At 33.5% G+C, this 25,730-nt stretch overlaps 1 protein-coding gene across 1 annotated transcript in view; it reads left to right on the forward strand.

Moving 5' to 3' along the window:
- Positions 1 to 24,865, forward strand: part of LOC145687228 (uncharacterized protein C12orf56-like) — a 213,224-nt gene extending 188,359 nt beyond the window's left edge. Inside the window, exons 7-11 of the mRNA XM_081760699.1 lie at positions 5,996 to 6,193; positions 6,930 to 7,088; positions 12,522 to 12,653; positions 14,727 to 14,908; positions 17,962 to 24,865. Coding sequence (XP_081616825.1) covers positions 5,996 to 6,193; positions 6,930 to 7,088; positions 12,522 to 12,653; positions 14,727 to 14,908; positions 17,962 to 18,106 — 816 coding nt within the window. The 3' untranslated portion in view covers positions 18,107 to 24,865. The remainder of the gene's footprint in view (positions 1 to 5,995; positions 6,194 to 6,929; positions 7,089 to 12,521; positions 12,654 to 14,726; positions 14,909 to 17,961) is intronic.
- The last annotated feature ends 865 nt before the right edge of the window (positions 24,866 to 25,730 follow it).

Consider the following 25,730-nt stretch of genomic DNA (forward strand, 5'->3'; position numbering starts at 1 on the left):
GAGCTTCAGTACGAAGGGCATGCTATCCAGAAGGTTGTTCGAATCAGAAACAATACTGGTGCCACCTATATGGTGCATATTCTTACATCATCTCAGGATAAAATCGACAATTTGCTCACCCATGGAGCGTATATTTATAAACGGAAACAGTGTTGAGCCCTCCAGATCTTCTGCACCTTTACCTCTACGTTGTGGAAAATGTCTGCAATATAATTCACATTACACATCCGCCTGTCCAAATCCGACCATTTGCGGCTCTTGCTCTGGACTTCATCAGGCTCGAGTTTGTTCTAACGTGGCACAGCCTCCGAAATGTCCAACTTGCACCGATCAACACCCAGCTTATAGCTATAAGTGCAAAAGCAAACCTCCCGCTCAGGAGTCCCGCTCTGAACTCGTTGTTTCTCTTAAAATTATCGAATTATCTACTTCCACCGACAACGTCACGGTTAGCAAACTTCTCGAATTCCTAGCTCTAACTCTACAAAATATTCATCCTTTTCAACGTCAGCAGTCCTTCAACTAATTATAACCGCTGCGAAATATACGTTTCATGTCTCATTATACGCCACTTATTCCAATAGCTACGTCCACTTCCACACTACTCGACTCGAAACAACTGTATAGTCGTATTCATAATGGATATCGTTATTCTGTTTCTCAACATTCACTCTCTTCTTAAGCACAAAGTGGTATTCGAAACGCTCTTACTAGAAGAACACTTCACAGATTTCCTCCTTAATGAAACCTTTCTTAAACCCATTTCATCTTGTTCTATTTCTCGCCAAACTTTACTCCGCCATGATAGTTATCTACCAGCCCTCAGAGCCAATGGTGGAGCTGCAATAGGTTTTCGACATACAATCCCGTTTCGATCACACAAATGCCCTGTATTGCATCTTCCAGAATATGTCATCACCACACTATATTTCCATAATATCGCCCTCACTCTTGCTGCCATCTATGTGCGCCCTGGCCTCCCTATACCTCATGCCTTCTTCTCAAACATTTCAAATACTTATAAACACTTCATTATTCTGACCGATGTCAACCTTCATAGTCGTTGACAAGGAGACCACCAAACCTCCTTTACTGACTTTATCACAGTCCATACCACAGGCACTATTCTTAATCTTCCTCGCTGTACTCGCCCTATCCTGTACAATCCTTACCTTCATCACATCTATCATTCCGTTATGACAAAGCCGACTGGCCTTAATATCGTTCCTATCTTGAAAGTGCCTTGGTCGATTTCGAACCTCCTACCACACCAGACGAACTTACACATCAGGTTGCTCTCATAACCACTTCCATCAACAGGCATCTGCACTTTATATCCCTCAATCTGAATCAATCCCATATCGTCCAAAACTACACACAATATTTAGTCTTAGTCCGTCGATCATGTCAATCTTACCGCCAATTTCTTCGCACCAGAAATCCAGAAGCTCCAAGACTTCATCACCAACTTCAACGCACAGTCCATAACTATGTTTCTGCTTACAAATCACGACAGTGGGTTAAAACTTGTAATCACCTATCCGATACAACTCATCCTACTCGCTACTGGAAACGGTTCAACACCCTTTGTGGCAAACACTCTAAGACTTCGATTCTTTTAGACAATACGCCATTGCATTCCGACACCGAAAAATCAAATGCCTTTGCTGACTATCTCCAAACTATATTCACACCCTCAGAATCAGATAACATAGGCAACAATCATCCAGTAGATCAAGTTGATCTTAACTATCCTTCACTTCAACCTCATGTCTCTCATACAATTCCCAATCATATTCTTACTACTCCCATCACAGTATCAGAAATCGCCTCTGTCATCCAGCACAAACGCAATATCTCATCAAGCTTCGATATCATCACCTATCGACATATTAAAGAAAGCCCCGCTCTCCTACTCACTTGTCTGGCACTCATTTATACGTTCATATTACGCACAGGTTTTTTGCCCACAGACTGGAAAGTATCCAAGACACTCATGTTCGCCAAACCAGTGAAACCACCGTCCGATGTTTCTTCTTACCGACTTATTCAGTTAACATCTACTTTCAGCAAAATATTCGAGTGCATTCTTGTGAAACGCCTACACGCATATTTCCTAGACCGTCAAATACTACTGACTCATCAAGCTGGTTTCCATCCCCCCTTTTCTATTAACGATTAGTTACTTCGTCTAACAACACTCATAACAAATATGTCAACTCTATTCAACCATCATGTCTTGTTCTTTTCGGTCTTGAAAAAGCTTTCGACAAGATTTGGCATATAGCGTTAATTTATCAACTCATTAAATTCAAATTCCGATGGCATACATTCGCATCATTTATCATTTTCTCGTCTGTCACATCTCTTATACGAACAGCTACCACATCCAATTTTCCTCATGAGTGGTGTTCTGCTCTTTCCTCATTATTGTACATCCTTTTTGTTGCCGACCTTCCACATCTTCCTACTGACGTCCACCTGTTTCAATATGCAGATGATACAGCCTTTCTTGCTCTTGGCAAAACTATTCAGGACATCAACCTCTCATTAAAATAGCCATCGATCGTTTCACCCACTGGTGTTCTAAATGGAAACTCAAGATTATCGCCACAAAAACTCAAGCTATTGTATTCATGTCACCCCGTAAACGCACTAAAGTCCACCGGAATCTATCTCTTCTGTCACTTCATGTCCATAATACGCCCATCATTCCCACACGAACCGTTACATATCTAGGTATAATTTTCGACCATCATTTAACGTGGAAGCCACATCTTAATCATGTTAAAACTAAAGCTTATAACTGCCAAAAATTCCTGAAACGACTAACAGGCACAACATGTTGCCTGAAAGCACCCTTTTTTCTCAACACCTACAACTCTTTCCTCCGACCCATTCTCACTTATGGTTTTCCAGCATGGATTTTCAGTCCTTCCTCATACTACCAGAAACTAGCCATTTTAGAAAGACATGCTTTCCGCATTGCCTTCCGCATTTCTCTCCACAGCCCAACCCGTGTGCTACACAGTCCTAACAGACCATCTCGATCTACATATCCTTGAAGACTATCGTTTGCATGTCCATCTTCCTCATATTTTTCCATCCTATGCATAGTGATTCCATTTCACTAACTGGGTTCACCACGTCTCCATTAGCCTAGAGCTGCCCCTCGGCATTAGGTAACCTCATTCGTCTTTCTAACGAAACTTATGTTGTGTTATGGCGTCAAGTGCACTTCACCTCATCACTCATTTTTATCATGCCTTATGATTTCCCTTTCTCTATTCTTTAACAAGTGTATTAGATTTCTCACACTAGTTATATTGTTTTCTACTGTTATTGAATGTGAATGTGCTTTCTACCCTGTGAATGTGTGTTTGAATGTATTTCTACCCTTATTTCTGTATTATATAATATGTTGTATTTATGCTCACGTCTGTACCTTGTTTATGTTCCAGCGTAACCTCAAATATGTTTATGATTGCAAAGATCATAAAGACCTTTCCACCAGAATGATGATGATAGTAATAAAGTTTAATAAATAAATAACACAGCCCATAGCCCAGCAACCAATCTTTTACTACCATAGTGATCCTCTCAACTCCCTTTCCTAAAATAGGGTATAGCCCCCTTAGAGGTTGGTAGCGCCTGGCTAGCCTCAAAAAAACTTGGTGTCCCCGAAGAAAGGGTGCAACCCTTTAAACGGGTAGACGACAAAAAACACTTGGTGTTGAATAAACACACAAGTAACACGCCAAAGTGGTAATCATTTTGTGCTGTTTCAACATCTCATTCTTTACTGTATACCATTGGTATTATGTAGGTCATGATTGATTTTTTAAAAATTAATTGTTTTCTAGAAAATGTTCCATGTATTACTACTACTATCCCCTGAAAACATTTTCACCGTCGCAAGAATAAGTGTCTCCAGTTCTGTTCACAAATGCTAACATCTTTTTTGTTTTGTTTAGCGTCCATCTTCCTTCCTCATACATTACACTACTCTAGGTGTAACATTTGGCATGTTTAACTTAACTCTGTCAAAGATATCAGAAAATTATTATCTAATACTTCTTTCCCTATTCCTATCCTTGCTTTATTTTATCGTTTACGTTTTACAACTTTGCTAATCATAACACTGATAAATGTCTTTGAAGGAAATACAGTAAGTAGCAAATTCAAATGTTGAGAAACTGAAAGTTTCTGGTAGTAAATTTCTAAATTGTTCATATCGAACTGGATTACATGTATAGTATTATTCAGAAGCACACCTGATCATAATCCATCTCTTGCTAAAGAGCATATTCTTGCAAGCGTACGTAGAAATTTTAATATTTTGTTTCTAATCAATTGGACAAAGAAGATTCGCAATTGTTTGATTCAATTCTATCTATGATACAAATATAGTGCTTTATATATAACTTATACAAGGTGTCCTGGAATTATTTCCCTTATTACAAACATTCATAAGGCAAAAACATGACACATAGACAAAAATTTTGTATCGTGTATTGCATGCAACATATACAAGTTTTTATGTCATAATTAATACATTTTTACTTGTGATCCTTTCGTTACCCGAAGGATATCCAGGCGATATTCCAATTGCACCCATTTGTTGGTCAACTTTACGTGAAGGATGGATGTTATAACTTCAGTAATTTTGCGCCGTAATACTGCGATGTCGTTCACTAGTGTTTGATAAACCTGGTCTTTGACATAACCCCAAAGGAAGAAATTTAGTGGTGTTATCTCCGGTGATCGCGGAGCCCAGTTTATGGAACCATAACGCCCGATACATCATCCTGGAAACGTTGTATCCAAATAGGCACGGACATCTAACCAACAATAAGATGGCGCACCATCTTGTTTAAAATTAAGTCCGGAATGTCCTGAATGTGTTGGCACAAGAAATGACTGCAACATATCAAGATAGTTATTGACTGTGATCGTCTTTTCACTGAAGACAAAAAGGTCCTATGATTTTATTGTGCGTAAGCTCGCACCACACGCCCAGCATAGGGCTGTCTCTGACGGTCTCAAACACAGCGTGAGGATTCTCGGACCCCCAGATCCTAGCATTGTGTCAGTCGACAACACCGTTAAAATGAAATGTGACCTCATCTGAGAAAAAGACACCTTTCAGGTAGTCAACATTTTCCTCAATCTCAGACAGCATGGCAAAAGAAAGTCCTAACGCGCAATATAATCTGTTGGTTGTAGGGACGGAAAAGATGTTTATATATGATGCGGTGCAGTGATATCTTAGGAATCTGCAATTCACATGAGGCTCTGTGGACTGACATCTTGGAACTTCTCACGAAGGCATCTCTCACTGTCTGAATTGTCTGCGCACTATGTCCAAACCTGCCTGTTCTAGGGAGATCACTGACGCTGCCTGTTTCCTTAAACTTAGCGTACCACATCTTGGTACTTTTAACATCTGGTGGCTGTCTATGGTATGCCGTCTGGAATTGTCTCTGGACTGTTTTAGGTGACTGTGACACTTGATCCCAGAGGGCACATTGGGCTTTCTCCTGGTTTGAGTACATGTTTCTGCAAATTGTGTCTGATTCCCTTGCTGTAACGTCACTGGGCTCTGTAACAAACAAAAGAACAGTATGTATGTACACATAAACTTCAGTGCATATATACAGCCACGATTCTTGAAACAAGACTGTACATTTAGAAACTAAAATTCCATCCGATTTTCATTTTTCTTATATTGTGTTCCAGTTTTTGGAGTTATTACAAAATAATAATAATAATAATAATATAACGACTTCCAAAACTATTAAATTAAAAACTTTTTAAATAACATTAACATAAAGTAAGTTATCAAACAAGAAGAGTTTTTTTTTTAATAATTCGATGTTGCATTACTTCACCAGTTACTACAATGCTATCAGTGAGTAGCTTTGTATATAGTGTATTTTGAGTAATAGTCTCTTTTAATACTATGTTACTGAGAGTATGTTGTTGTTGTTCACAGGACCAAATGTTGTATCACTTTCTGGTTCAGCAATTAGAAATGTATCTCCTCGAATCAAGAACACTAACCTCAATTAACTCAAGTGACCCAGATGAAGTTTTAGCAACCAGACAGGACCAATTAGAAATGGCTGCATTACTTCTCGGAACACTACTTACGATGCTAAGAGACACGGATTGCGTCCAAGACAAAATTCAGGTACATAAACAGATTGTTCCACAAAAGAGTAACTTAATTATTAAATAATAAATAGGCATGACAAGGAAATGCAAACAGATAGGCATGGCAAGGAGATGCAAACATACTTTACTAGTCTCTTAAAATACACGTAGCATCGATACAACAATAAACACAACCAAACATTAACATGGGATATTATTTTCCGTAGATTGTTTCATAATTATCATTAGGTGGTGTATGTTATTAGCCTATCTTGTAGAAATTGAACGCTTAAAGAAGGAAAGTTTCGTAAAAAAAAAAATAAATAACTGAAATAAAAAGTATTATATTATAGATTTACTTATTTAGCCCTATAGATAAAGAATAAGAATTCTTATCCGGTGTTTCTTACATTAAGTATAAAATAAACATACCGGTACTAATTAATTATATAAAAAAATAATAACCATTTTCGTAAAAATCGTTTATAAAATTTGCTTCAAAAAGGTAGCATTCTGAAAAGTAATTTAGTTTTTGAATATTATTATATTTATAAATAAATTTTCTTTATTCAAGTGATAATTATAGTATTTTGCTACTTAAAATTCGTATTAGCTTCAACAACTGACCCCTTTTCACATACAAGCAAACATTCATATGGAGCATAATTTTATGTTCTGTTACGACGACGGAGTTAGGTTCTTCTGAAAATGGTATAGCATATCACCGATCATAGTTGCTTTAAACAATTATCCTTTGTTAATTTATTTTCTAGATGCTACAATTCAACGGAGGAAGTTTGCTCAGATGCCTTATGCTTTTAATATTAACGCCGCCACATATCCCTCAGCCGTTACACAATACCTGCTGCCATATGCTCGAAGATTTTCATGAGTTCTGTTCCTCAGGGTGGTACAATTTACCAGAAGCTGAAGTAAGTTAATCACACAAGTTTGTATATTAAAGTGTAATGAACAAGGAACAAAACAGTCTTTTATTCTAGTTCATTTGGAGAACAATGCACATGAATGAAAATGCAGTAAAGTGGAAAAGTTAATAAATTTTCTGGTAATGTTGTGGGGATTGACGTAACACGGATTTCAAAATCGTTTTTAAATACTCTAAAATTAAACACAACAAAATATGGTCCTTTAAAGAATAAGGCAAATCGTATAGCAGGCAAGATTGCAAACTTTAGAAAACTAAAGTTTAATGGAATGAAGGCAGATATTACAAGATTCACATATTCAATATTTCAGTACATGTGGTAAAGATTAAATTAAATTCAAATTCATACGAACGTGGTTGTCGAGGATATTTACTCTTCTCCAGGGGTATCCCTTCTTAAAACCTTTATGTTGTGATAGTAACAATGAATACAAGAATTTTAAAATTAATTTTCGACACTATATGACAACAATCGCAATATGTTAAGATAAATTAAGAATAAGCGTAAAACTGAAATAGGTCTAAATCCAGTGGCGTAACTACTATGGCGCGAAACCCCGAAATGCGGGGTGACACTTCCAAGGGGGCCTTCACCCTAGGCTCCTAATAAGTCGAATCAACATGCTTTTCAGTTTTTTATTAGTCGGCAATGTTCTTCCACCCTCCCGTTTTTTGGCTATCTTTGGGAGGCTTGGCTTGTAGGTCAAGCACCGCGAACAAACAGGAGGGAATTTCGGTTCGGTCGGCATTTATAGGCTCTTATATTTTGCTTCAGCGGGAAATATTTAGCTTTAGAATTAACATCTATATTAACCTATTTGATATACTAATTTCGCAGTTCCATTGTCGTTTTACGTTTTTGCGTGATACAGTATCCAAATTTTTCTTTTTGCTTTCTGTCAATATAATTCATCTCATTGATAATGAAATTCTAAGAAGGGTCCAGATACTTCAAACAACTTACAGTTGTGATATTGGTTCTTCGTTTCTGATGGAAGTAATTTGATTTGTGAAACAGCTGAAATCTGAAATAAGTGTTCAGAAGTCTGTTTGACCTACAAGGCTTTTAATTGTGAAATATAAGTCATTGGCATCTAGCTTTTCAGAACTTCTTGCCGCGTACTTGTTGTTTTTGATGCTCCCTGTGTCTGTCAGTTCTGCCGAGAGGTTGTTCCCAAAATTGAAATTAATATAAAACTATGTGAGAAGCACAATGGACTAAAATAGCTTAAGTAATCTAGTACTGCTCTTAATAAATACGGATGAAGCTGAAAAAATGGATGTATGGGAGTTAGTAAAGAATTTTGCTGACAGGAAAACAAGAAGGAAACCATTCATTTAATTCCTGCTACTCTTCATGACGACTGACGTCACTGAGTGCAAAGAGGAAAAGTCCACCTTTCATTGTGAAGCTTATTGAATAAATTATATGTAAAACAAAGTCGTTTCCATTTATGAATATTTAGGCCTAGAAGTTGCATGCATTTAAAACATAATTAACAGATACAGCGAAGTATGGTTATATATTATGTTATCTAACACTCCACAAAAAATGTTATTACGGCGGGTTCCCTGGGTATTCTCTTGCGGGGGGCCATAAAACGTAGTTACGCCACTGCCTAACACTCTATGGTTTCACTTTTGTCAGTTGACAACATCGCTACCTGACATGACTGTAGGAAATTATCTGCTCAGCAGTTTCTAAGAAAAATCTCAAAGGCTGATGTTCAGTGGTTACGAAAGAACCCTCAATATCCTTCCTCAAATATTAAAATAATGTACTTATACAAAGTAGCGCTAGATTAAAGTTTATTTCATTTGTAGGCCATTCTCTGATGCTTCTTCGTATTGCAAAGTCTGCAGGAATCTCGTCATCGCCACTTGTTATCTTAAATGACGCGTAAATTTCAAAACCATCTTCTACAAAATGTTTGCCGTAACAATATTGTATCTTGTATGTGAGCTTCTGAATCGTACAAACGGTTTACTCAAATTGCGAAACAATGAACTTGCACGATTTTTGATTACCAATTCTAAAATGCGAAAGAAAAAAATGTTCGAATGAGCCGACGCTTAAGAATGATTGCAGACATTATTAAATTGACAAAGACATAGTTTTAAAATAACTCGTAACCCATGAATATGTGGAAAGATGGACCAAAAAATTACTTATTGAAACATTAACTTCTCCCTGCACTATTTTATAATTTAACAGCATTTCAATGTTTGAGTAGCACCCATATGCAACGAATTTTGATTTATGTAACTTAAACCTACTCCAAAAAGTCGAAAGCACTTTGGAGGGAATGCGTTTGAAGTATGAAAAATCCAAAAGACATAATGCCAAAATTATCAAAATCGAAATTATGCTATCTAAATATTTTATGGGCCAGTGTTAATGCATACTGAAAGTAGTTATGTGTTTATGTCACTTATACTATTAAAAGAAATTGTCAGAGTATAGCATAACTTAGCTATATGCGTACACCTCTTCTCAGGTCCAATGCAGCTGTATACCGTACACCATGATACAGAGTCAAATGAGAATTGTGTGTAGTTTGGTTCTCCTGCTCATTTACCTTTACAAAAAGTGGTAAATAATAGGCAAAGAAATAATGTTCATAATAAATATACTACATTTAAATCTTGGTTGTTGGGAGCATAGAAGAAGATATTCTATTGTTGGGCAAAAAGTGCCTAAAAAGTTGGTATACAACTGATTGCGTAGGAGTTATTGTTAATAGAAGAACTGAAAATGGAGATTAGATATCGAGTTGTCTCAGCCAATGTTTTGATGTTGTATCCAGAAATAATGTTGGAAAAATTTCTGCCAAAAGAAGATAATTTAGTTTAGATGTTATTATTGGAGTTATTAGAGAGATGAAGAAAGTTGTATGTCGGCGGAAATCAAAATGAGTATACATGTGTAGAGAACGTGTGCTTTTTTAGCTAGTTGTAGCTGTTGGTTTGAGAAAGGGTCAAGCAAGTTGACTCATATTAGAGTACATTATATTATTTTACATAAATAACAATGATGAGGAGAAACTGTCATTTCCGAAGAAATTACACGGAAAACGAATACAGATTGAATGAGCAGTTTTGTTGAAATTTCCACTAAAATAGGCAGCCAGTATATTGATAATTCTGTTTTAATGGATAGAAATACTGATAAACTAATCTATATCTATGATATATTGGATTTTGTTGGAAAAATCTCTTCTTGAAATTGTCAAAATAAAGAAAACTTTTAAAAAAATAAACTTTCCAATTTTTCAAAGTATTAAAAATAAAAAAAAAAAAAAACAATTTACAAATAAAAATCTATCATCAACATGAATATGGGAACTAATAGCGACAAGTAATTTTCTGCAAAAGATTCAGAGTGTCAAGAGAATATACCATCACAACATACTAACTCTACCGCGAAAGTTCTTGAAATTTACTACTACTTCTACTTTCAATACTGATTTCCATAAAGCATAAATGTTAAGATACATCCAGGTGCGGCTCTTTGTAATTCATTCAGCTTCCCAGAAATAGGCTCTATCTTTATTAGCCTTCTATTCAAACCGAAAGTGGTTCAAATTAGCCATTTCCGGTTTCAAAGCTTAGCCTATTGCCATAAAACGAAAACGGTAAGAGATAGCGAGATGCAGCTATTTGCCAACGATTTAGCGTCTCAAAGCAACGTACCATAACAATGTCGAACACTGTACCAAAACCTGAAGTGTTTGAATTTTTTTTATTATTTCCGGTTTCAATACTGATTTCCATAAAGCAAAAACGGTAAAGAAGTATCGAAGTGTGTTATTTAAAATTGATTCAGCAACGAGCGAATAGGTTTCACACTCTTCATTAACCATTTATTCGAATCGGAAGTGGTTAGAATTAACCAATTCCGGTTTCAATATTTATCGCGATAGAACAAAAATGGTACTATATAGCGACAAGTTTTTTTTTTCTGCATTCGATTCAGGGTATCAAAAAACATACCATTACAACCGGCAACACTCCACCGAAACAAGAAATGGTTGTAATTTATTACTACTTTCGGATTCAATACTGAATTCCGTAGAGCAGAAACAATAAGAGATATCGAGATGCATTTTTTTGGAATCCATTTCTCTTCCTAAGAGTATGTTCCACTTTTATTTAACCATTTACTCAAACCGGAAGTGGTTCAAATTAATGATTTCCGGTTTCAATTTTTGTCGCTATAGAACAAAAACTGTAAGTAATATCGATTAATGCCTATCTGATATGGATTCTGCGTACGAGGAATAGGTTCTATCTTTGATCTTATTAATCTATTGCAACCAGTAGTTATAGATGAAGTACTTGAAGTTTGAGTATTGCATTCCCATAGTTTGGAAGTCTACCGTAGTATCACACTTGATTATATGCATTTCTTTACAATATCCCTTATTCAAAGAGCTAATCTGTAGAATCATATAATGGTTTTAAGAAACTAAAAGATCTTAATATTGAGATGTTTTCTAGATTACACTGCTTTTGGTCAACTATTGTACCACTTTAGTGCATTTTAAATAAAATAATAATAATAGTAATAGTAGTAGTAATAATAATAATAAACATTATACTTAATGATTTTATGTAAAAATATATTATTTTTGTTAATATTTCACATGGTACATTACTTTTTATGACTGATGACATTTACTCTTTCCTTTATTTTTAATCAAGCACCATGCACTGTTTTAGCAGCTCTTTACCAGATGTACTAACTTTAGAATTTTCTATAGTCTGTTATGCACACTTTTCACTAAAAATCTGAAACATTATCAGAAGTAAACACATTAGCCTAAAACGTGTGACAATATACAGAAGTGCATATTTTCTATAAGAAATATACATTTTCTAGGGAGTGGGCGCTTTTTTCGATCTACTTTTCATGGAAAACATTCTAGTGCATTCTAGCTCATTGACATTTTGCAAGTCTCATTTGTAGTCAGTATAAAGGCAAATGTAGAGCTGGGACCGAAATGTCCAGCAAGATTGCTTTGAATAGTAAAATATTGTTGCATAAAGTATATGGATAGAACATTGATGCGCATTCAAGAGGATAACAGTGAATTTATAAAAATTTTGACGGTGAAAAAAATTACACAAGTCTGTTTTCTTGATAGCCATGTATTTAAATAAATATATTTTAATTGCCAAGAACATGATAAGTATTTTGCATAAGAAAAATAATCGCAGAAAATTATTGTGTGCAGGTTTTAACAAACAATCAACAAAAATTAACAAAAATTTCCATGATTCTAACTTTTCCATGTATCATTATTCTTATTTGTATTTAGCAAACTGTAAAATATGCAAAAAGTATATATGTATTATGTAATGAAGACAATGGCAAGTGTAATGAATGATTTGTTATTAATGCTTATTTCCATTACAGCTAATTAAGTTACTCGCCGAAATAATAAACATATCAATATCAATTTTGTATGAGCTTCTTCTGACGATTGGCAAATTGTCTCATAGTAGTAACGCACTTGGTCTAGCAAAACTTCTCGATGGAATAAAATTGGTAAGTTCTGATCATGTTTGATGGGTATGTTATTGTTTTCACTAAACATATTTCCTCTTTAAAACTTTTTCGTAATTGTATAGCATAACTTTTGTAATAATACGAATTTTAAAATGCTGACAAAAGAGCATACGATTACATCAAAGATTTTTATGAAAATATATTAGAGATTGTATGTAGGATTTCCGATATCATCTTCTGTAAAATAGTCAATCACTGATCGATGTTTTTAGATCGTTGTTCTATCTTCTTCTAACAAATATGGCAAAAGAAAAATACTTAAAATGTATTTTACATGCAGCTTTATATTATTTTCAAAGAAATTCATATCATAATTTCAGTATTTCTTTTAACTACTGCTAGTAGTTCATAAAGAATCCAGTGCAATGTGTCCGCTAGACGTTTTTATATAGTGCAACGGTCCGTGTAACAACCACATAATTAATTTTATTTTCATTTTATATAAAAATCTTCATCGGACATATATAGATTAGATAAATCGTTAGACCTAAAACAAACAATGAATGAAGCTAGAGATAAAGTTGTTGTAATAATAATGCTCTTTTTCAGAGTATAATTTTAATGCTAACAGGGAAAACAAGATCATAAGTGTTATATTTATCAGAATTAAGAAACTGATCATTTTCAAATTTCTTGATTGCTATCATTTCTTTGTTCGTGATTGCTAATTTAATCTATAGTCTTTACTTCAGTATGCTACTTAAGAAATATACATCTTGCAAAAGCCTTATTATTATTTTTTGGTATGTTGTCTCGTTGTCTCTAACTTGTGTTGTCATTCAAGAAGTTTAATTTTACTATACCATAAACCTATATAAATTAATTATTTATTATTGAATAAGGAATATATATATATATATATATATATATGCAACATTCATATTGATAACTGAATTTTTCTGTATTTTTGTGTTCCTTTTTCTTATGTTTTGTGTGTTCTTTTTAGATATATGTATATTACAAAAGTTTTAAGTATATCTAACCCCTTACGCCTGCATTTAGATCCCTACTTCCTTGCCCTACTGGCAGTATTTAAATAATATCCTGCTAGTTAGAATTTAAAGCTATTTAAGATATAAAGTCTATTCCAAAAATGAAAAAATACCATTTTCCTTAAAGAATGCATTCAGCAAGTGCGTGCTTTTGACCCCACCTATAATGTAAGCATTGAAATTTCGAGTGCGTAAGGGTTAATGATTTTAGATGGGTCCTCAATAATTTGATACAATGTTCTTTTTCTCAGTAAATAAATAATTGTTTAAAGTGATAAAGTCCCTATGAATACAAAAAAATCTCTGACAAGATTTTTAATAATGACAACAAAAATAGTTTCCAATTGGTAAATACTATATCAGTATCTAAAGTTTTCTGATTTGGAGAATAGATTATTATTGTTATCGAAATATAAATTCAAATTTTATTAATGATACAGTTAGCTAGTGCTCGAAGTTCGACTTGTCTTAACGAATTGATTTAAATTTTATGTTCTTTCTTGACTTGCCATTCTCAAATTTCTAAATACTCAACCTTGTGATTTGCGAATTTCTCATAGTAATAATACGAAAGAAAGTTTAGTTAAACACTGTTTCTCACATGTATTTCATCTGCTCAATACTTCATCCTTTGCTTCTGTCGCTTACTTCTGGACAACGAAAGACATTTTAATAACACTTTCATACTCCATACTATTGTATACAGAAAAGATATATTAAAATTAATTTATTATTATTTTATTTCTGAAATATTTTCGAAGAATATGAAAGAATAGAGGTGGCGTAATTAAACAGTACAAAGTTATGTTAATCATTATCATCATTAGAAAAAACAATTTTCTATCTTCACGGAACTCATAGAAATATTGACTAACTATTATAGATGACTGGTTCAGTAAGGTGACATAACTATTAAAGTAATATAATTATGAAGCGCTCTTAAATTACGTATGTATGAGAGAACTCCAAATAATGGTATTATGAAAGAATAACATAAAACATTAGAAGTCAAATTAGGTAAGATGTATTCTAACATAAATATTGTTTCGATCTATTACAGGAGAGTTATTTAAAACGCAGTATTACTCAACTTCTTGGATTATTATTCCCAACTAAACCACAAAAATTAAAACCTTTCGAAGCTGTACTTGTTTATCAACATTTCTTTGTTATGAAAAGACTCATGGAAAGTATAACAAAAGTTCAGGAATACGTTCAAGATCAGTTCGAAGAAGAATTCAGGTAAATCATTTAAATATAAGTGGCAATCTTGTCATCAAATTATTCAACTCTACTCTTAGATTTTTACCTTAGGTTCACCCATATTTAGCATAAGCACAGATTCTTACCTTTTGATATATATTATAGTTACGTCACGAGACTAATCAGAATCCTGAATTCAAATAACTATTTTCAAACATTTCCATTTATATATTTGCTAGCATCATAAGAACAATAATGAATTTTGGATACACTCACTGCAAAATTGTGTAATTATCCGAAAACAGTCAAACGTGAAAAATCATGCATACGCAGATATTGTATATGGTACTAGATGTGTGGAAAAAAATCTGATTGACAGAAAGTCGAAACGAATCACTTATACTGGATGCAGGTACTGGGATGCTGTTAATCCATGCTCCTTTCCCCGCCATATTGCACGTATTATGATTGACTTGAATGTTTATTAAAGTTTAGCTTCCCTCTTCAGCACCGAGGCTGTGTGAGACGTGGACCTACAGTTTCATGTGGAATCTGAAACCGTATAAAGCGTTCAAATTTTAATACCCTCCTACCAGGAATTGAACACGGGATCACGTGAAGCAAAGGCGCACGCGCTAGTTACTAGTTCAGCAGGAAGGGGTTGCATTATGGTTAGTGGAGCCAGAACCGTTAATACCAAACATGGTTATACTTAACGTATACACACATTCACAGCGGATCCTTGTGTAGTTGATAAGATCATTTATCATTTCCTGTGGTAACACACCCCATTCTTGGACAAGAGATCTTAAGAGTTAACAATGGTTCTTAGTGGTGGAGTTGGGACTGCATTTTGCGACCAAAGAAAATCCACAAATGTTCAAAAGGTTTAGGTTCGAACACCATCAGAAAATCGCGGTTGGAAAGAGGGATTGCTGCCGGAGACAGCCGGCTCCAATCCGCGGCGGCACGACGATCTAATTGTTCAAAGTTGCCGACTTTTTGCCGAGGCGGCAAGCGGTCGAAAATCGTAAAATAAAATGCCTTTTGCCGACTGTTGTCGACCGTCAGAGTCGGCAAAACAGTAGGAAAGGCCTCTTTCCGACCCTCTGGCCAGGTGATTTTGGTAGGGTCGAACGCTATTTCCATCAGGCGATATCCATATCCATTAAGAAAGGTTTGCATGCTATTTTAGGATGTCAAATATTGCGTACGATACCCAACATAGCAAATCTGTTATATAGGTGTAGATTACATCTCATCGATAATGATATTTTCCCATAATATTGACTTAGATGTTGTATGTTTCTGGTGAGAACAAATGCAGATAATCATTCTCTAAACCAGACCAATAGTTTTCAATGAATAGCACACTACTTTATTATTCCGGAGTATTATCACAGTGGGCAGTACACCATATTAGGTGGGTCAAGCATTGTCATTGTTTGAGAAAAATGGATATCACTGGTTACTTTGCACATTGAGCACTCTCATGTGTGTGTGTACACACATTCTGTCGGAAGAGGTGGGTTTTCTCGGGGTTCTCCCGTTTCCTCCCACTTTCTTCATTCCACCATTTTCATTCATTACTCATCATCACCGTCTCCTTTAGCCTAACCGGCATAATCGTGAGACGTAAAACTCAAAAATTTCATTTCATGTTTCATTTCTGTCGGAAGAGGAGAGTTCTAGAAGCCGGTGCAAATTATATGGCCAATGAAGATGATTTTGTCGTTGCGTCCCTCTGAACATATAAAAGAAGATAACAATCATTTGATTGGATTGTGGTATGTTACTCACTTTTCCAAACTTCTTTCCGCCCGCACGGAATCGTCTTCGCAAAATGGCGCTATTGGCCATAATCAATTGCATACCCACTTGTTGACTGTAGCTGACCTCGAACCTGCCAATTACCCGACCACACTTATTGTCATTCAAATGTGTTCTATCGTGTGACTTTTAGTCTTGTGTTATGAAACAACGTACCTAACATACTGTCAGAAAAAGTTCACAGAACATCTGTTAGTATTCTGACTGCCACAAATAGGATAATTCATGATCATAAAGATCTGCCGATGATTGAGGAAACTTACTCAACGTTTGCATTGAATTCAAGGTTCATTAAGATATCCTATACCCCAATTTGTCAACGGTTTTTATTGGCTCTCAAGAATGTGTGAAGTTGTGAACATGAGCGGAAAAATCCATCTTCCAAAGTTGTATTACAATTAAATGTAATAATTTCTTCACAGGTTGACTGCCAAGGTGATTTGAGGGTACTGGTCCCAGGAGGCCATAAATTTCTTCTTACCTTTGGCTCGATTATGGATAGTCATGCCACATTTTTGTCGCGATATTTTGCTTCTCCCGAAAATGTACCAATAAGAGCCGAGCACCATCTGTCATGCTCATGGTCTCACAGTAATTTGTGACAATGAGCATCATATGTGATGCTCAACAACATGAATAGGTTAGTAATTTGTGATATCAAGCATGAGCATCATATATGGTGCTCATGGCCCCATAGAGAAATAAAGTGAGCACCACATATGATGCTCATGGCAGTCAACTGCAATTTAGGGAGGAAGGCGATACAACAGCCCCTGGGGTAATTTATTAATAGAAACAAATTAATTTAATGTTTCTATTAATTTAATTTAATTTAATTAATAGAAATAAATTAATTGCATCCTTTACTCAGAAAAACTTCTCAGTGCAGGAATTTATTTAAATCCTTTTCAATCTTCAGTGGTGTTTACATATAAATTTATTTGTCACTATATAGTTTCAGCTAAGCTTTCCTATAATTTCTGGTTTCTTTAGACATTGGAAACAGAACAATCAAGTTTTACAGTAAAAACATTGCGAAAAATATTGATTCTCGTTCTTTTCAAGTACATTCAATCAAATAGGCATTTGCAAGAAACATTGTAACAATATTGCATATGCGTCTAATATTATTGCATTTAGTAATGCAGTCAGTTTTTTCTCCCACATAGACTCATATACGAATAAAGCTTTTTTAAGTAATAAAGTGTGGTTTTACAGGTTTTTGTTACTTTTGTTAATCAATCTACTTTTTGTACTTTCAGGTATTACGTACATTGGACACGAGTTCATCGTAAACTACCAGACAATTACCCTATTAAACGTTTACTTCAGGATCTCGTTGAGAAGGTACGAAAAATGGCTTCCTGTGGGAGAGGAGAACACTTTCCACCAAATTATGTAAGCTGATCAAATTTCCTGTAGAAACACCGTATAGGGATGAAAGTAATCAAAATTACAAGTAAAGTATTATGCAGGTTTCTTTGATCAGCTGTTTTCAGTCAGGAATTGATGTTAAAACTTTATATATATGGCATCAAGTATTGAAATTAACGCATGCTGTTAGGATAGCAAGTATTCATGTAGTTTGCGTTTTTCAAACAGTACTGACTTTCGAGAATCAAGATTGTAAGTTCAGAGTCTAAGCAAGGAAAATATCAAATGGTAAATTGTTTGATAATGAAATGTGCAATTTATCGTAGCTATGCGACCTAAATTACTCTCCAATTTATATTAGTGTCATTTTTAAAGCACATATTTATAATTAAACCTTGAAGGAAAACTTCCAATTTCTTAGGAAGTTCCTGAGCATAAGAGACTGAAAAGTTACGCCTCTGTACATTTATCTTATTCTGGTCTTAGAAGTGTATGTTTGCTTAAACTTTGACATTGAAAATTTGTGTCAAAATATTTTCTTTGAAATTGTTTTCAAGATCTGTCAAGACTGCAATGAAACAAAAAGATATACTTAAGTTCCTCATTAAGTATAAATAAATGAAAACAACCATTCTGTTCTTTTATTTTTATTTGTTTCTTGTCTAGAAACAACTTGCTTTATTAATATGAAAATAAGAGACGATACACAAAATTATTACATTTTTTATATATGAGCTAATCGTTTACCAAATCATGGTTGTCTACTTTTAGTGTAATATTCCTAAAAGCCTCCAAGGACAAACATTCATTAAATAATAAATACCTACTGGTTATTAATTTGATGTAAGACAAAATATATTTACTTTCATAAAAATCAACGTTAAAACATTACTAGTGTGTCTGGAGAAATAGAAAAATATGAAACAGTATTATGTTACTTTTATTCTGCGCTAAATAATATACCAAATGTATAATAGTAATATAAACTATTACAAATCTGTAATATTTTAACATACTGTATGAATAATTGATAGTAACCACCTCTCAATAGATAATTATCTTTTGGGATCAATGTAGCGTTGAAAGTCAGAGTCAACTACTATACGTTGTATCTGCTTTCTGTACGAGGTCTTGAGAAGGAAATCGTTATAATACGGAAGAAGTTATAATACGAAATTCTGTTTTAACAACTGAATAGGACTGTTAGAGTATATCTTGCACCTACATTTAGGTGGTATGCTAAAATAATGTGACAATTATATTAATTATTCAAAGTATTTCGTATGTTAATGTATAAAAATATTTTTGTATAAATAACTGTACATTCAATAATGTGATAAATGAACAAAAGCTACTTGAAAAAATCAATTATTGGTATTGTGTTGTATTCATTAATTCTATTATTCATTAATTATTCACAGAATTGGAATATTTGTGATAAATATACATAAGAAGAATCTAAAAGTTTATTTTCTCCTTCACTATCTCAAGTCTTCATATCTCGCCGTTTTGAAATCAATCTTTACTAACCTGAAATAGCACTTCAATAAGAAAAATGCAACTAACTTGCTTTTGCCATTACTACTAAATGCAATTAGTAGTATAACTAATTAAAAATTAATCAAAATTAATAACATTCCAATTAAATAAATAATAAAGTGTTGCTACTATTTCGCAGTAGTTTCCATTTTCTCAATCTTTCCTTGTTTCATATTTTCCTAGTTTTTGATATGTATATTCGAAGAAAAGTTTACAAATGTACATGTGATATGTTTGTGTAAATATTATTGTAAATTCGTATGTGTGTATTACATTCAGGAAACTAAAACCAGGAAAATTACTTTTCAACTTGTTTCAACTGAGTATTTTTCATTATATAACGAAACCTTATAAATAGTGTATTATCCTGCCAAAATTGCGTGTAGAGTTTTGTCATCTTAAACTAATATATATTAGTTTATATATTTTTAAACTTTATACTTTGCGCTAAATTTTGTAACTTCTGTTAATGCTTTAAAATGTTTAAAATATTCCCTAAATATTGATTTTCAATCAAACATTGCATAAAATTAAGACCAGCACTAATTTGGGAACACTATCCAAATCTAATGCTGATACGCTGGTAGTAATTAACTTTAAAATATATTGTTTGTTAAATAAATTTTTAATATTAACTTTTTATATCGGCACAATTTCTTAAAAATGTGAATTAGTGAAGATTCAAGAAGTAAAAAAAGAAATAATCTCTACTCAGATGCAAGGTACAGTTACGTTTAAAATAATTGTATTCCTTACTAAATTTTAAGATATCTCTGTTTATATGTTTTTAGTGGATAACAAATTATTTTTATTCAAGTTCTGTAATTTCCTACTTTTTGTCACCTACAAATTACAACATAGGACTCTTAAAAATGGGAAGATGATTTCATTATTTTTCACATGATTGTAAAACGTTAGTTCATAGTTTCGATTGCTTGCATGAGAAAATGGTTGAGTGTGTATTTTGGTCAGTGAAGTTTAAAGTGAAATTAGTAAAGCTGTGAGAGGTTTTAGTGAAATGTAATGTTCGGAAGATATATTGGCTATGCCTGTGATATTGTGCCTCTACGTTCCAGATGTAAGAATATACGCTAACACTATTTTATTAAGAGGAATTCTGTATGTTATTGTTACAGTGCACTTTATTGTTTAAACTATATAAATGTATTGTTTCTGTTGTATATGGTTATGTTGTTTAAAGTTCTACTAATTGGAGAGTTTGTCACATAAGTTACACAAGTATAAATTTTGAAAATTACTATAAAGTGTTTGTGACCATATATTTCCATTTCATTAATGATTCAGAATGGTCTATTTAAATCTATCCTGCATTGTAGTCCTAGGACGAAATATTACGAAGGAAACTGAAAATTCATTTTAAATTATATGTGATTTATGGTTTTGAAATATGAGAATGATAGCAATTCGGGCCCTGAAATGTCATGAAAGTACTTCATAGCAAGAAATCAAGTAAAACTTATTTCCATTATTATTTATTATTTGTCCATGCATTTCTCTTATGCAGGGTGTTACAGGAAGAATATATTTTTTATTGCTAGAATCAATTATTTTGAGAATAAGCGTTTGAGAAAACATGCGAATAGATTTTTCAGACACATAAAATGATATTATGTTAAGTGTCACATAATAACAAATAATTACTTTTACCTATATTTTTATGACAGTTCAATACCAGCTTTTTACGTAGCTGGCCAAACTGTGGCTGTATATAACTGGAATCGCCACATGTAATGCAATAATCAATATGAAATTCATATATCTCATACAAAAGAAACAAAAGTACTAAGCACGCATTCATAAGTACTTCAACTTACTTGTGGCTGTTAACATACACAATTTCTAACAATTAATATGCCAGACTAAACGCCGTCTAATATACAATAAATTATATCTAACAAATAATTAAGATCATACATAAATTTGTTTAAATTGCTCTCTGTAAATTATTTTCTGAATTACTTCAATTAAGTGAGAGTAGCTACCAAGTCTGCACTCAGTGACCTTGAGCTCATTGCACTGTAGGAGTAAACGATATTGGAACACTATGTTCAAGTGTTATTTCCCGTTTCATATAGCCTCGATGCTGCAGGAGACAAATTCAAACAATTTGATGAAGAAAAATAAATAAGTGTTATTTTCTCAAACTACAAACTACTCAAAACTCACAGTGTTTTTGTATTACTACCTTTATTTCCATAAAATCAGATCAGGTAGTAGTTTCAAAGTGTTTACAGAACTTATCAATCCTTATACCAGCGAGAACCTTTTCTAATAGTATTATACTTTCTTTGCAAGAATTTTGAATCAACAAGAAATGTAATACTATTTGGTAACACTACATGTCCTATCAAATTATTGTCAATCATCGTCCCATTTCATGAAGCAAGTTTTTTTTTCTCGCTAATACTTTTCACTACTTATTAGAAATTATGGTACAGCAATAAAAGTCAATTCTAAATAAAGTGGTGTTCTTTGTAATTTACCACTGTGTAGTTTCAATTCAATAGTACAGATGTTGGAAAAATCAAACAGCATAATATTAGCTTTTACTAGTTCTACACTAGTATTAAGAATTATACCTTTCCTAAAATTTCGCTGTACCTCACCACACGCTGGTAGAGAATTATTGTTTTAGTGGCATTTTAATTATCAGCAAATCAAAAATTCATTGTGTTTTAATTATTCCAACAAATTATTTCTCATTAGTTATTTTAATTATTTTTATTTCTAATCTTTAAAATAGGCAATAAAAGGCAAACTATATTTTTTTTTCTAAAAGCGAATCTCCTATATACAAGTTAGAGAGTTCTAACTTTAAATATATTGAGTGCTTAATATTCTTCTTGAAACACCCTATATATATAATGGATCATTTATCTTGATATTACCACGTAACTTTTAAGCTAATACATTCAAAGCCCCGAAAGTACGTACCATGCAAATATCGAAAGGGTAACATTGAGCACTTCAATGTAGCCGGATTAACTAAATCCAAGAAAAAGTTGTATTTTTTTCAAATGGCATTATATCAAGTTATTACGTATTTCAAATCTACAAGTTAGATAAAAACTTACAATAGCACATTTGCTATGATATGTTACAAAGTAAGGGCGCTATAGTATCACAAATATCGGAAAGCAATCAAATTTTGGAGGCTTCTACAACAGTAACAACACATGTGAGACAGACGCATGTGCGCCGACTACGTGGGTGCTCCAGGGCTCCGGCACCCACAAGAGTTTTAGTTTGGACCTGGGTTTGAACCCGTCTCCCTTGCGTTTAAGTCAGTCGTGTTACCGACTGACCTAAGGCAATTCCAACTTATCCCTACATTACCGGTATATTTTACTTTATCACAGCACTGCTCTTTATGACAGTGTTCATAAAAGATTTTAACTAAAAATAAATCAATCGAATATTAAGACTTTCCTGAAAATATATAGGCTAACACGTCCCGTCATTAATATGTAAACACATAAATTTTGGAAACTCCGAACCGTTGGACAGATGGGCCAATATATATCGAAAGTACCTTATTATTGAATACTATATTCGTTATATGACGTATTTCGAACGAGTAGAAACAAAGTTACAAGAAACTAAACATTTGACTTTCTTCCAAGCACTTTATTTTGAAAAAGTGCTAAGTATCATGACCAATTACGTGACATAAAGATTGTAATTATCCCTTTACCGCAATTTGGTATCTCGAACCTTTCCGGAGATACGAAAAAAAAATAATAAAAATCGCTATATTGCTACCAATGAAACATTTGTCGTATTTTTATTTTAAAAAAATTGTTATTTTCTTTTGCTTCTATAACATCCCAGCAAGAGTTTTTTTTTTCAGTTATAATTACAACAAGTTCTCGTAATTACATAATTCTGAGCAGTATTGCAAACTTTACCAGACTTTGCTATATCTCCAGAATAGTTTCAGATTTTAAATTGCAGTAAACGGTATTGTGGTCTCTAAATCCACTGAAAGCCATCTCTGTGCTTATCTGAGGTACTTATTCAAGCAGTTTTTTTTTTAAAGGTAGACTTTTCAATCCTTTTTAACCTTGTTTTTATTCATTCGAAATGCATGATTTAATAATCATAATATTACGCTGTAAAGTACTTTAGATGTGTATTGGGGCCACGGGTTCTCAGTGGTAGAACGTTCACCTCTGGTACATCGAGTCCATGGTTCGATCCCAGCTCGCACCAAGTGAGTTTTGTGTTGGACAATTATTATGTGCGTGGGTTTTCTAAGGCTTCTCCCGTTTCCTCCCACTTTCTTCATTCCAACATTTCATTCCTTTCTCATAATCACCGTCTCCTTTAGCATGGCCGGCATAACCATGAAACGTAAAACTTAAAGATATTTTTTTTTTTAGATATGTATTGTCCTGTCCATCTCACTTGCATTCTTTGTGTTGCAAAGGTCACAACAGTTTGGATGTTTGTGACTATAGCGTCCCTAGTTGCCAATATTGAGTAACAAATGTGATATTGTAAGTTTTCGCTTGACCTGTAAATTAGAAACGTGTATGGCGTAACGTAGTGCTATTAAAACTATATATAATTTTATATTGGGTTGAAAACACTGTTAACCTGGTGGTATGGTAGAGTATGCCAAACAACTATCTACATTTGCACGGCAAAGAATTTCAGTGATTTTATCAATTAGTTTAAAAGTTACAAGGACGAATTAAGATAAATGGTCCACCCTGTATATTACGAAAGTATCGCTAATAGAGATTGCAATTCAATGTTTAAAAGCTGTACAAAACTATTAAAACACATTTTTAAAGTTCTACTTATTACTCTCAAAAATTGTATTTGTTCAGCTTATGTGTTGTTTTGTCAGAAATACTTATTAAATTATTTAAAAAAAATCCAAATAAGGTAAAGTAGAATGTGTACAAAATCATATATAGGTATTATGTAAACATCTTAGTACCTCTTATAACATTCTCAAAATAAAACTATGTGAAACAAGCATACATTACTTAATGACTTGTTATGCCAACATGAAATCATTTGTTACATGTAATAGTTACAATAAGTTACAAAACGCTCAGCTCAAATATATTTTTTCCTCCGACTATTGTAACTAATGCATAATTTTCTAGTCAGATATCACTATAAAAATAAATTTACAAAGTGATTTTCTAATTATTTCAATAATGTTAGAATGTAAATATCACCAAAAATAAATAAAAATTAATTCTTACAGATGTTGTTCTTAATATTGCACACCCTTTTGAAAAACACAATAATTTTCTGCATAAAATTGAATAACAAAGTTATATTTATAATTCTAGAAGATCCAGTCCAATGTCCACATTGGTTATTGAATTATAGTCGAATTTTATCGATCTGTAAGGCTAAAAGAAAGAATAGACAAAGCCAGTATATAGTAATGTATACTATTATTGATATACACAGCCAGTGGCGTAGCCAGGAGATCTGACTCAGCTCAACCCCCCCCTCCTTTAGTACAGTGATATTGAAAGTGGATTCTGCCTCACATGCAGTATGTTTCGTTTGTGATCTCGATTTACGATTTTTTTAGCTCCCGACGTAAGAATACGTGAGATTATAGTTTCACTCCAGGTGTATGTAAGTATGTTTGTATGTGTGTGTGATATTTTATTTCTCGATAATTACTCAACGAATCTAAATCAAATGTGGTGGGCAAGGGACACATCATCAATGAAGTAGAGATCGATATATTTGATGGCCGATCTCCAGTGCTTAAAGTGAGGCGGTATGAGCCGGTTATGCATCCGAAGGTTAGAAAATCGGCCGGTATAGCATACCGATAAAACTAACATTTTAAATTGTAATTTGCGTGTGGAAAAAATTACACATAGAAATAAGGACGACATTAGCATTGAGTCAACAAATATGTTTGTACTATCAAAGATTTAGTTCCTTTTTCATTTTTGTCCTTCGTTCAATAAAAGACCTTCGATCCCTCTCGTTTACTCTGTTTACAAAATGGCATTTTCTTGACAAGTGGTGAGAAGACAAAAAAATACTTCTTACCCCCCTCCGCCCCTTTTGGTCAACATCGAGGGACACCATTCATTCATATTGCTTTGCT

Source organism: Thermobia domestica, chromosome 6 (genome assembly GCF_964235325.1).
Source record: "Thermobia domestica chromosome 6, izTheDome1.hap1.1, whole genome shotgun sequence".
NCBI classification, from domain to species: domain Eukaryota; kingdom Metazoa; phylum Arthropoda; class Insecta; order Zygentoma; family Lepismatidae; genus Thermobia; species Thermobia domestica.